Source organism: Borostomias antarcticus (genome assembly GCF_949987555.1).
Source record: "Borostomias antarcticus genome assembly, chromosome: 6".
Lineage (NCBI taxonomy): Eukaryota > Metazoa > Chordata > Actinopteri > Stomiiformes > Stomiidae > Borostomias > Borostomias antarcticus.
This window is the reverse complement of record NC_140239.1, coordinates 16259207-16273130: the sequence shown is the minus strand read 5'-3', so window position 1 is coordinate 16273130 and position 13924 is coordinate 16259207. Positions and strand designations below refer to the sequence as shown.

The 13924-nt window shown below is 47.0% G+C and overlaps 1 protein-coding gene across 1 annotated transcript in view; it reads right to left on the bottom strand.

Moving 5' to 3' along the window:
* Nucleotides 1-13924, bottom strand: part of phka2 (phosphorylase kinase, alpha 2 (liver)) — a 118084-nt gene that overhangs the window by 25678 nt on the left and 78482 nt on the right. Inside the window, exons 20-28 of the mRNA XM_084439393.1 lie at nt 3738-3911; nt 3016-3125; nt 2760-2896; nt 1641-1803; nt 1405-1484; nt 1053-1131; nt 829-958; nt 608-709; nt 232-350 (exon numbers count right to left, since the gene is read on the bottom strand). Coding sequence (XP_084295519.1) covers nt 232-350; nt 608-709; nt 829-958; nt 1053-1131; nt 1405-1484; nt 1641-1803; nt 2760-2896; nt 3016-3125; nt 3738-3911 — 1094 coding nt within the window. The remainder of the gene's footprint in view (nt 1-231; nt 351-607; nt 710-828; nt 959-1052; nt 1132-1404; nt 1485-1640; nt 1804-2759; nt 2897-3015; nt 3126-3737; nt 3912-13924) is intronic.

The following is a 13924-nucleotide window of genomic DNA, read 5'->3' as shown; positions in this document are numbered from 1 at the left end:
AGGGAGCATGCCCCTGCGCTATCACATGGATCAACGAGAGGAGCAGAAGCAAGACGCAGGAACAGTCGCGTTCATTCACACACACACAATCCCTGTTATACGACAGCTGTCTATGGTTGTTCGGTGGTGTGGAGGATTTGATAGCTATGGTGGACGGTCTCCAAGGCAACTCGGGTGGCACAGCATCCTGCGACTGGCTTTTCTGTGGGTGGGTGGAGCCAGACTCGGTACCTGTTTGATCTCACTCTTCAGCTTGCGTATTCCGGTGCGTTCCGTCTTGGTGGCGCCCGTGTGTCCCTGCTCGTGGATGGAGATGGCCGGGCTGGTGGCAGTGGACTGAATAGGACGAACTGAGGACAGACAGACAGATACTCCATTATAGATTGGATAGACACACGAACATAGACACAGATTATAGACTGGATGTGTGTTGCTGGGACAGACTCTAAACTATAACATGAATAACATCCAAGTCTAGACAGAGAGACAAATAAACACTATTATACGTAACATACAGTCTAGACAGGGAGACAAACACTATTATAACATACAGTCTAGACAGAGAGACTAATAAACACATACAGTACAGGGAAACATATCCACTCACCGCTCCTCTCCACTCCAAACTCTTTGCCACTCAGGATGTGGTGCAGCAGGTTCTTCATGTCAGAGGGACTCAGGTTCATCAGACTCTCTGATGCCTCCTCCCCTGCAGGCAACCCACACACACACACACACATTAATCACATACTTGCAAATGAACACGTGTTTGTGTATGTGTGTCTTTGGGTCTGCGTACAGTAAGTGTGTGTGTGTGCTTCTGCCCACCTGAGCAGTGGAGGCTCCGTGCCAACTCAGTGGCCATCACCTGCATGATGAGCCCTATCCTGAGACGCAGCATATCCCCAAACAGGCCTGGCTGGGAGCGCATGTACATGGCCAGGTACACCATGATCTCCTACAGGACACACCAGGGTTAGTGTGTGTGTGTGTGTGTGTGTGTGTGTGTGTGTGTGTGTATGTGTGCGTGTGTGTGTGTGTGGAGGTGCTACCTGAGTGAGTACAGCGATGCTGATGTCCTGACCGCTGGCCTCATAGATTAGACTGTTCAGCTCCTCTGGAGGAAGTGGACTGGACACAAACAGGTAGTAGGAAGTGCAGAATTAGAAGACATGTCGTGTAGTGTTAAATTAGGTGTGTGTTCGGTATAACGCGTCTATCACCAGACTTGTTGCTTTTGATTGTTAAAGGACTATACCTGTACAGTTAAAATGTACTTGTGTGGTGTCATCTAGAGGTGTAATGTTGTGTCCGTTGCATTCCAGGGTCCTCGCATATCGTGGGTGTGTGTTTGTTTATGTGTGCGCATGGGTGTGAGCGTTCATGCGTGTGTATGTAACCCACACTGTGATGACCTTCTCCCTGGGTTCTGGAGGGAGGCCGACAGTCAGTTGCTTCTGGTGGGAGATGAGATCTGTACAAGCCTGGGAACACACACACACACACACACACACATATGCAGGCACGATTAGAATGAAATAGTAGAGCATAAAATCAATTGAAAAATGTATTTTATATTTTCCTTATTCTGTTTTTTTTTTTTTTACTATTTACTAGCTGATCCAACATGGCTGTCCTACCTCAGCCAAGACATCTAGCCTCTTCCTGAGTATGCCAGAGATGTAGCGAATCAAACCCCACTCCTTACAGGACCCCGCCTCCAAGTACAGCTCCTCCAATAGGGTGTGCACGGTGGCTCCGCCTTGGCCCGGCCCCGACACCTCCACAAGCCAATCAGCACCCCTGCACAGGGAGGACCAATCACAAACCTGATCGGGTGGCTGCGTGCATGTGTGTGAGAGGGTGTATGTGTGTGTGATCGTGCATGTGTGTGTGCATGCGAGAGTGTGTGTGTGCGTGTGTGTGTGTGAGAGAGGGTGTATGTGTGTGTGTGTTCTACTTCGTTTGGGTCAAGTTGTTTCTCCTCTCCCCCCCAGGCTCGGGGCCGAGGAGCTATCCTTTTATCACCCCGAGCCTGGGTGAGGGGTCACCCGGGCTGTATATCCAGGCACACCTCCAGGAGCCATGTCACCATTTCGTCATCCACAACCGTCAGGCCACGTATTCTGTTGGGTGCCCGATATATATGAAAGTCCTGGATGACGTGGTCTGCGGTTAGTTCCTCGGCTCCACACTCGCACGCTGCACATGATGCCAAGCCCCATCTGTGCATTTATGAGCAGAAGCGTCCGACGCCAGTCCGGAGGCGATTAAGCCTCACCCACGCCAGTCTGGGTAGGTCCATCCCGGTAGGGTTAGGACCGGCAGCCGGGATAAAATCACGGAGTCTGGAGGTGTTTGCCTCCCACTCCGCATTCCTGGTGTGGTCCGCCCATCATCCTGCCTCACTGATGTTAAGATCTCTGCATTGCTGCCGTGCGGCAGGCACAAAAGGGTGTCTCGACTTGAGACACCAGGGAGGCTCCGCTGTTGCAGTGAGCCTGTCTTGGAGCAGGTGGTTAGGCTCTACAGCCCGGCAGGCGAGACGTGCTGTGGTTTCTGTGCGGCGGATGCCTGCAAGAATGGGAAGGTTGTCCACAGGAGTGGGACGCAGGCATCCTGTCACAATGCACAAGGCTTCGTTGATAGGCGGATCGATAAGGCAAGTGTGAGCGCTGCGACACCCCACCGGTGCAATATTCACTGCAACAGCAACAGTCATATTCACATTCATTATATGTGTGTGTATTCCTCCTTACTTCATGGCATAGAGGATGTAGAGGATGTCAGCCTGGTCCTGTAGAGTAGGACACTTCCCCAGCTGTCTGCCCAGAGCAGCGAAGTCTGGGTTCCCCTGGGGATCCTTGGGAAGGTGCAGGTCGGCTGCACTGAGGGGCTGCACGCACACGCACACACACAAGCACGCACGCACGTTTTTAGGAGAAGGAATAAATATCCTAAACAACCCTTGGAAGTTGGCTCCTTGAGGCCATTATGTTATGAGAACCAGCTAACCTTGTGTTGTTGCTGATGTTGTTGTTGTTGTGGCTGGGGGACCACCAGCAGGTTGAGAGACTTGCGGTGTTTGTTCGTGACCGGAGTCACAGGCAGGTACATGGACACCTCTGGAACAACAACACCCTGGTACAGTAGGACTCTCAAAATAAATCCACATACTTCTCTTGCAGTTTCTTCTAGACTCAATCCTAGTATACTATTTACAATACTAGAAATGGCGCTTGGAGAGAACAGACCTCCGCCCTTGAATGCATTTCGTGGCTCTGTGCACGCCAAAACTGAATGGGTTCTAAATTGGCCCATGTTACACCCCTCCGCCGAGTTTCATGAAAAGCAGTCTGGTAGTTTTTGCGTAATCCTAGTCTAAAAAATGAATGGAGGTGAATGGCCGCCTGTACCATGTTTGGGCGGTTCGTGGACCCGCCCCATGATTGGGATCCGCTCCAAGATAAGGGGTTGTAAGTAAGGACCATGCTACACCCTTCCACTGAGTTTCGTGAAAATCGGTTCAGTAGTTTTTGAGGAATTCTGCTAACAGACAAACGCACGCACGCACACCACCGAAAACATTACCTCTAGCCCTGCACTGCCGCTGTGGCGGAGGTAGCCATTCAAAATCTCTTCAATTACATGCGTGTTTGCATGACATGTCATGAATAATCAATCACAGATAAATAACTTAAATTATGCTAAATTGTATTTCCTTCGGACAGACTCACTGGGCATGCTGAAGCCCTGGGCCTCAGCCATGAGGGACAGGATGTCTCTGGTGCTGTGCTCAGCGCTGAACACGTGGTGCTGCCCCCGCTGGATGGGAGGGAGGTGACACCTGGGCCTAGTGCTGTGGTGCAGCAGCTGGGTCAGGTACTGGTCAAACATCCCCTTAGAGCCGTCTGGAGGAGAGAGAGGAGAGGAGAAGAGAAGAGTGAAAAGGAGGGAGAAAGGAGAGGAAAAGAGAGAAATAGGAGACAGCAGGGAGATAGAGAAAATGAGAAAAAGAGAGAGAGAACAATTCAAAATGATGCAAACACGCACATCCACGTGTCGTGGAATTTTACAACTAGTCTCAAGACTATTCAGATAGCTTTCTGTTCTTTAAAACCTATTCCCCAGTCCCCTGCCTTTTGCTATTGTAAACACCTTAAACCTTTGTTCCTCTCTCTTTTTTGTAATTCCAAACACCTCCTGAACCTCTGTCTTCCTCACTTCTCTTTTAAAGGGCAATGCTCGTTTTTGACAACCTGGACCTTATTTACGACATATTATAAGAAGTTTGACTCACCGAGATCACTTTTGTGTAGTTCGGAGGCCTGTAGAAGAAATTTAAAATCCATCGCGAGCCAGTATATCCATGTAATGACGGTGATCGGGGCACCGAGAAGGCAGTTTCTCAAAATCTATTTTCGGCCGCTAAACGGTTGTTTTCATCAATCAGATTGGATGAATCAACAGATGAGATTCCTCAACGCGAGGCATTGTTGTCGTTTTCAAATACGGGGTCTTTAGCCTCTGTAATATGATCTTTACACGCCTTTCCCCACTTGCTCCAGCACGCATGCGCACAGGCCAGCGCGCAGACTGGCTATTCTCCGGCTCACATTCTCTGCGCTACGATCGTTGTTGGTGACGAATGACGACGACAATATTCTCGGCACCAACAACGATCGTAGCGCAGAGAATTTGAGCCGGAGAATAGCCAGTCTGCGCGCTGTACCGGGCTTTTCTTTTCATCCCTCGACCACTGTTTGATATCCGTCACCTTACTATGACGTATAGACGAGTCAGCCAACCAAATGTCGGCTGCATCACATCCTTGTTTGAGCACATATAAGGCGGTACTAGGCGAGCTTAAGCTCACTTCTGTTCTGATGAACCACTCTGTGTTTTATCTTGAGGTCCTTTTGCAATCGTATTGTTTTCTTTATAAATCTGACTGAACCTTTTGGAGCGAACCTGGGCAAATACTTTATTTTTCGAAACTTCTACTACAAATGGCGACTCGGGACGGGATCGGCTGCTGTGAGATTCGCCTGGAGTGGACGACGAAGGAAGCAGACGTGCGGAGCAGTAGCGAGCTCTGGAAAATCTTCTCTCTTTGCGCCTATTCGCATGGGTTTGGAGAAGTCCGCCTCGTTGGTTTCACTCGGCTAAACTCACGGTATGTTGAAAAACGAATCCTTTTATGCTTGGTATTTGCCTTGGTTTCGTTTCAGATTGTGTTGGTCTAGATTGTTGAAAACAAGGTGCCCCGGGGTGGGTTTAGTAACTGTCTAAGTAGTTGTGACTCAACAATAGCGATATCCTTGTTTCGTTACTAGGGTTTATGCCTTTCAGAAGAGGTGTGATTTTGGTCTCGTGATTTGTTCCCCTGCATTTGATGTACAGTTTAGGTTGTTTATCGGTTGCAGTTTAGAACGGTTTTGAGTTAATACGCCAAAGTAAACACAGAACGGGCTTCCCTTTGGCCGGTCGCGGGTGTAATTAAAACCGCAAAGCCGTTGTATGTTTTCTCAACGAAGGTAGCTACTGGGAGTGGTTTGGTAGTGTCCGATCCGCGTTTTTCTTGGAGAAACATTTTCCCTTTTTATCCCGGGTGGTTGGGTAGCTTCCAACCAAGAGGGCTGGGGGTCAGCCGAGTGTTGTAACGTGGGCCTTTGTTCGTCCTTTGTGTTCTGTGTCCCTGCACGGTGTTGTTAGTCTTTGTTGTTTACTGTTGGAGTTCGGCTCTGTCTTGTATGTGTTGTTAAGCGCGCCTATTTTTTATCCAGGTAAAAGTACTGTTTACTTTCTTACTTACTGTCTTGGTTCTGACACTGTTTTTGAGGGCCGTAAATCGTAACTGCTAGTGAGTAGTCTGAGAGACGTTCATCTCCGTGTTACGAAGGAGTGTGGGAGAGTGTCCATTGTTTTGTTTTTTCGTAAGCGATTTTTGTGCAATATGGGTTCCACTACTAGCTCACCGCTTGATATTCTCAAATTGTCTGGTCCAGCTAAAATTGTTGCGCTAAAATATTCTGCTAGTGCCTGTTGGCAGATTCAGCTATGGAATAAGCATAGCAGTTTTCCGTCTCCATTTGGTACTCTTAGCGTTAAAGCTTTGGCCAACGTTAGGGCTCAACTAGAAGTGTTTGAGAAGACTAAGTTGGGCAGGAAAAGTGGTAATGCCATCGATTGGGCGGCGTTTAAAATTTGGGAGTCAGTAGCGCGGGAAGGGTTTTTGAAGTCAGAGAAAAGAGACAAAGAAGCTATACAGCCAACGGCGTCTCCGCCACTTCCCCCATCGAATCACTCTGACCTAGATTTTTCCCCTTCGATTCGTTGCTCCGTGATCACACCACCTAACAATGCTCCCGCCATTATTAGCCACGTCCCTTCCCCCTCTGCGCCACCCGATCTGTTTTCCTCGGACATGCAGGCGCCTCCGCAATCCGAATTAAACGCGCCCCTTTCCCCCGACGGACCTGTAATTCCAGGTCCACACTCTTCTCCCGTCCATACTATCGCATCTTCTACGAGATGTTACACTAAACATGAACAGATAAGGAAGGAAGAGTTGGCTAGAGCCATATCAGAGGCTAAGTTCAATTTGGAACAACTACAACTAGCTAGTAATAGTCTGGAGGAACCGCAACTTCTAGCCCCAATGGTACGATGCCCGAATCCTAATCCCCGACTGTCTCAACAAGATGATTCAGCTGGCTACGCGGCCTGGACCCCCGAGATCAGGGTGTATAGACCGTGGCGTTCAGATGAACTGCGTGATGTAGCTAAAACCTTGCCCGATCCAACCAAAGACATTGACGAGTTTGAAAATCTTTTTAACAGTTTAGTTCGAATGTATGAGCCTCACGCGGAGGAAATCGCCATGATCATACGACAAGTGCTTGGTTTAAAATGGGTCGATGTGAAAGATCCCTTTGACATAACGTTGCCTTTTTCTCATGTCAATTTTAATGGCCAAAACGCTGCGCTGTTGAACAGAATCAAAACTCGATTCCCAAAGAAAATGGATTGGGACCGTAACACATATTGTAAACAAAAATCCGATGAACAGTTCGAGAAATTTTGGGAACGACTAGAATCAGTCTTCGCCCCACACAGTGGCATGGACAAAGCGAATGCCGATTATAAGAAAATTCTAAAACAACAGCTAATGAATAACTCTCTCTCCTCTTTGTCTGACCAAGTTAGGATGTGTTGCCACACCTGGGAGTCAACTTTGCTCGAGGAAGTTGTTGACCATTTCCGCTATGCGGAGCGGCTTCGCGATCACATTGAACAAAGGGAGGCGAAAGAAATTAAGTTAGGTACAGCCAAGTTACAAGCCGCTCAACTGGAACAGATAGAAAACCAGTCCGTAGGACCGGAGAGAAAACAACGACCACAGGGTCGTCACACGAACAAGAATCGTAGGGATAGAAACAGAATGGACTACAGGATGAAACCGAGGGAGGGAAACGAAAACGGAGACAGAACTGACGCGTGTTTTCATTGTGGTAAAACTGGTCACTGGATCAGAAACTGTCACAGTTACCGCAGGCGAAATGAGAGAAAGAATCCTGCAACCTGGGGTTCGGCGCCACCTGCTGGAATTTCCCTGAACAACCCACAGCAACAATCATGACTAGGCCAGGAACAGACAGGGAGTTTAGCTGAGGGACCGTCAGATAGTACAGCTGTACAGGATGAAGAGAAAGTTGTTCATATTTGTCAATACCTTAATCTGCATACAACACCGTCCGAGCTTCCAGTCGTAACTTTAGAAGTTAATGGAGAGCAACTCATGTTTTTAGCTGACACTGGCGCACACTCATCAGTCCTAAGCTCCTCAAAGATTAATGTTGTTCCTAAACTACCAAATGAAGTTGCAAAAACCATTGGTGCAGCAGGTATTGAAAAATCTGAGAGAATGACTACGTCACTTCCTGTTGTGTTGGATGATGCTGAATTCCAACACCAATTTATCTATTCTCATTGTTGTCCTGTTAACCTAATGGGGAGAGATCTGCTGTGCAAACTAGGGTTTCAGATGTGCTGTGACTCAAATGGGGTCACCATTATCCGGCCTAAACAGGTAACACCACTGCGCGACCTCATGTTTATAGAACATATGACAAGTTGGACATATTCCTGGAACATTGAAAATAATGATCAGATGTCACTCCAACGTTCTAAGCCGTTCTCAAAAATTAACTCCTGTTATTCATATGACACCCCTCTCACACCACATACTACATTAAACTGCACTGCAAATGTATCCCCACTCCAACAAGATCATGATTTTGAGAAAGTCTGGTTACAACCACAAAGTAGTGATGTTCTTGAATGTGCTATGCTGTATGTAGATCCTGATCATGCAGCTCTCTCTGTGTGTCTGACAGAGACACAGAAACAGCTGTATGATGAAACACAAGGTGTCCCACACATTTCACTTGGTGTCTCTGAGTTTGTTAACAAGGAAGAGACAGGCACGTGGCTGCAGACGGCAATGGAAGCTACTGACTGGGTTGGAGATCCACACCAAGTAAGACACTCTCCAACAACAGGGGTAAGCTGCTTCCCTTTTAGATGGGTGACACCTGTGGTTCGTGGAATGCAGGGTCAACGCCTCAACCCCACGTTTGTCCAAATTCCTTCTGACAGCATAGAAAATCCATCTGTGTTGCAGGGGGTGCCCGACTCATTGTGGGCCAGAGATAAGTTTGATATAGGCAGGATTAAGAATGTCAACCCAGTAGTCGCCAGCCCAAAGGGATCATTCCGTCCAAGACGTGCCCAGTATCCTCTGAGTACAGAGGCAGAGGAGGGGATTGCTAAGGTTCACGCCTCTTTATTAGAAAGAGGTGCTATAGTTGAGATTAACAGCTCGCCTTGCAACACCCCTATTCTGCCTGTGAGGAAGGCTTCAGGTGAATGGAGATTTGTTCAAGATTTGAGAATTTTAATGAAGCTGTCCATGCTAGAACAGCCATTGTTCCAAACCCTGTTACCATTCTGTCATCCATACCTGCCACAGCTACACATTTTAGTGTTATTGATTTGAGTAATGCGTTTTTCTCCATCCCTGTTCACCCTGATTACAGAGAGTGGTTCGCGTTCACCTTTCAAGGACGGAGTTATACCTGGTGTGTAATGCCTCAAGGATATGTGGACTCTCCAACCATCTTTAATGTCGAGTTGGCACGGAACCTAGAAGGGTTCATCCTGCCAAAAGGCAGCACTCTCATTCAATACATGGATGACCTACTTCTTGCCAGTAGAAACAAGGAGTCATGTATTGAGGATACAAGAGCGCTGTTGTTTTTCCTTGCAGAAAATGGCCACAAGGTTTCTAGAAACAAGATCCAGTTAGTATGTGAGCAGGTCAGATACCTTGGTCACTTAATAACAAAAGATGGCAAGGCACTGGGGACTGACCGTGTTAAAGTAATTCTTACACTTCCCCTGCCCACAACCAAAAAACAGATGATGTCACTGCTTGGGACTGTAGGTTACTGCCGAGCTTGGATTCCTGACTTTGCAGAGATAACACAACCACTATCTGATTTAGCTCATGGACAGAAATTAGCTCCCTCAGACAAAATCACATGGACTGACGAAGCCAGACTGGCTTTAACGACACTTAAACAAAGACTGTCCACAGCACCCTGTTTAGGTATTCCTGACTATGACAAGCCCTTCCACCTGTTCACGAACGAGAAGGAAGGTTACATGGCAGCAGTATTAGCACAGAAGCATGGAGATAGGTACAGACCGGTAGCCTATTAGTCCAAAAGACTTGACTCTGTTGTAAGAGGACTCGTGTCCTGCTTGAGATCAGTGGCAGCTACTACTGAGGCTGTATTGAGTTCTGTAGACCTAGTAGCACTGCGGCCACTGGTTGTCCATGTACCGCATGCTGTGTCTGCTCTTCTTTTACAGGCAAAGACATCGCACCTGCACCCAGCAAGATTGTTGCATTACCAGAATGTACTGTTGACTATGTCTAATCTTACACTTCAAAGATGCACTATACTTAACCCTGCAACTCTGCTTCCGACTCCAGAAGACGGGGAGCCGCATGACTGTGTGGCTATAGTAGAGGAGGTCAATAAGCCACGCTCAGACCTCACTGATGTTCCTCTCTCTAACCCTGATTTTGAGCTTTTTGTGGACGGATCAGCCCAGCGGTCGACAACAGGTCAACCACTTGTTGCATATGCAGTCACAACATTAGATGGAGTTTTAGAATCAGCAAAACTCCCACAACACCTTTCAGCGCAAGCAGCTGAATTGTTCGCTCTGACCAGAGCTTGTATAATAGCAAGTGGCAAGTCTGCAACCATTTACACCGACAGTAGTTATGCTTTTGGAGTTGTGCATGACTTTGGCACCCTTTGGCGAAACCGTGGGTTCCTCACGTCAACTGGTAAACCTATTGCACACCATGTGTTGATCAACAACCTTCTAGAAGCTATGCTTTTACCATCTAGCCTAGCAGTGTGTAAATGCCAAGCTCATGTTAAAAGCTCTGATCCTGTCTCTGTCGGTAACTCGACTGCTGACCTCGCTGAAAAAGCTGCGGCTGTCTCTGCTTCCTCCCCTGTGCTTTCTATGCTCTCTGTACCATCCACAGACCCTGACAAGACTCCTCCACTGTCCCTGGCAGACATTTCTGACCTACAAGCATCTACTCCACCTGCGGAGAAAAAGAAATGGAGGAATAAGTGCACATTCCACAACCAAACTAACCTGTATCTAGGGCCTAATGACAAACCTGTACTACCTCGTTCATGTTTTCATTATGCTTTCAAACTAGCCCACGGGCCAGATCATGTTTCAAAAACAGGGGTGGTGGAGGATGTTAACAGGTATTGGTATGCACCAGGGTTCACAGTTTTTGCAGAACAAAGCTGTGCCAAATGCATCATATGCATGCAAAACAATGTTGGCAAAGGGATAAAAATGGAACTGTCAGCACATCCTCGGCCAAGTGGGCCATGGGAACATGTTATGATGGATTTTATTGAACTCTCTCCATGCCAGGGGTACAAATATTGCCTAGTGTTAACTGATGTTTTCTCCAAATGGACTGAGGTATTTCCTTGCAGGCATGCCTCAGCGTTGTCAGTGGCAAAGAGTCTCCTGAGAGAGATCATTCCGAGATGGGGCCTGCCAACCAAACTCTCTTCAGATCGAGGGAGCCATTTTGTAAATAGTGTCATTCAGGAAATCTGCAATAGCCTACAGATTGACCTTAGAACGCATTGTAGCTATCATGCAGCAAGTGCTGGAATAGTGGAGAGAGCTAATCAAACTCTGAAAGTAAAGCTCACCAAGCTGATGGCAGAGACAGGTCTGTCATGGATGAAAGTTCTACCTCTGGCACTCATGTACATGAGAGGGAGACCGCACCAGACCACAGGGCTGGCTCCATATGAAGTCCTTACTGGTCGACCTATGAAAATGACTAACACACCGTTTCCCCAAAATAAGATTAGTCTCATGTCATGTGAAGATGATATGGTACAATATTGTTTTGCAATGAATAACATTCTAAAATATGTCTTCAACAGAGTGAGGACCGCCATTCCTGAGGCGAAGGAGGGGTTCCTGCATCACATCCAGCCTGGGGATTGGGTCCTGGTCCGCGACCACAGACGAAGGAGCTGGAACTCGCCGAGGTGGCTCGGGCCGTACCAGGTTCTACTCACCACGCAGACGGCTGTCAAAGTAGCTGATAGGACTTCGTGGATCCATGCGAGCCATTATCGACGGGTCCAAGCAGCAGAGGACGGTCCACCAGGGGATCGCCAACACCAGGAGATCAAGTATGCAGCTGAACCAGAGGGCTCAGAGGCCAAAGCTATGGGCCGCCTCACTGTCCTCTCCTCTGATGAGGAATCGGAGGAAAAATGACCTTGCTGGTCACCTCCTTCTCATGGTCGTTATGATGGCAACATGGAGAAACTCCACAGCCATGACCTCACAAGATGCACCACACACGCACACACACCTGCACACACTGCAACTAACATTGAACATTACTGATTCAAACAACGCGACATTGAAGTTGCGATCTAGAAGAGAAGACGCCTTGCATTCCCCAATGACATTCTATTGCCCAAAAGAGAAGTGTCACCTAAATGACTGTTGGATATACACTGTGAACAAGAATGACTGGACTCTGTTACGCTCTACAGATGTCAAAATCCAAGACGATGAGAAGTTCCTTGGATCTACCCTGGTGACTCTGACCAATGCTGATGAAAAGAGTTGGGCAATGCCATATTGGTGTGTTTTAAGCAGAGATGTGATTAATGTAGCTCGAAGCAAGAACTATGGTGCTGATATTTGCAAACCTGTCCCAGATTATCCCTCTACTATGGTAGTTAATTGTAACAAGTATTTAACCAGGTCATCTAACTCAGATCGGAAGACCCATCCTAACACTGCTATAAGTATGGTAAGGGAATTTGCATCAAAAATGGATTATGATGATTGTTGGATTTGTCAACAGGTCCCGGCTAGTACATCATCACCTACCCTATATCCAATTCCCTTAACACAAGCTGAGTGGTTACAATATGACTGGCAAGGGTTAGCAACCCATACATTCTCCACTAGGGAACAAGTCTCATTTTGTCAATTTCATGCAGGAGTAGATAGATTAATTAATTCCTACGACGGTATAGAGAATAGCATTTTAACACAGTTAACTATGCAGGTCAATCAAAACCAGAAACCAAGAGAATTTACTCGACTAGAACTAGCTAGAGTTATACATTTTTCCAGAGTACCTGGACCCCAGTTAATTCATAATATTCAAGCTATCTTCACACAGGTATATACAGTTCCTTTAACTCCACAGTTAGCGTGTACTGGCTTATCCACAACTGTAGAATGGAGAAATTAAATTGTTTTTTCCGGGTTAAAATGTCAGATTATTGATTGTTTTGTCCAGTCTCAGAGAAAACTATTCAACCAAACTAATCTTAGAGTTCAAACAAACACTGATCAATTCAAAGTCGTACCTCTCCAGAAGGTAACAGGTTGTATTGATGTTTTTAGGAAGAACTTAGACTCAGCCATTACTGGTTTAGGAACCAGCTCTTGTATAGACCCAGTCTATGAGTATCTGTATCGAGGCAAGGAAATAGAACTCCCTGAAGGCATTTTCCTAGTCTGTGGAAACACTGCCTACTCTAAACTACCTGAGGATAGTATGGGACGTTGTTATTTAGCTCATTTAATTCCTATGATTAGGAAAGTTACTCAGGAAGAGATGAAAGTACTCCATAAACAAACTACTATTAGACATCGTAGGGATCTCGCAGTTTTCAATGCGGCACTAGGAATGCTGATTCCTAGTTATGGTTTTCTTCAGAGTAATGCTGAAATACAGGTTTTATCGTATGTCCTACAAGATCACATAAATGCATCTGATAGAGTTATTTCTGCCCTTGCCCAAGAAGTAAATGAAACTAGGGCTGCGAGCAGCATTGAGCGGGCCCTCGCACCCCACGCGGGTCGGGGTGTGGCGCCGTTAAAGGGTGTGCTATTTCGGTGTCCAGTACTGACAGAAACTCCCTGTCACCAGTAGGTGGCGCTCTAAGCGTGACTCAATACCAACGCATAGATGTGTTCAGGACGGTACCTTGATGAAGCGTGAGAAATGTTGTGTAAATCGGACAAAGTATGTAGGAGTTATGAGGACTTCCTGTAAGCAGTAGGTGGCGCTGTAGGTATGAAGCAATACTGACCTACAGATGTGTTCAAGATGCAACCTTCATCAAGCACGAGCAATTTGGAGTAAATCGGATAACGTATGTAGGAGTTATGAGTACTTCCTGTTTCACCAGTAGGTGGCGCTGTAAGTGTAACTCAATACCGACGCATAGATCGGTTCAGAAGGTGACCTTCATGA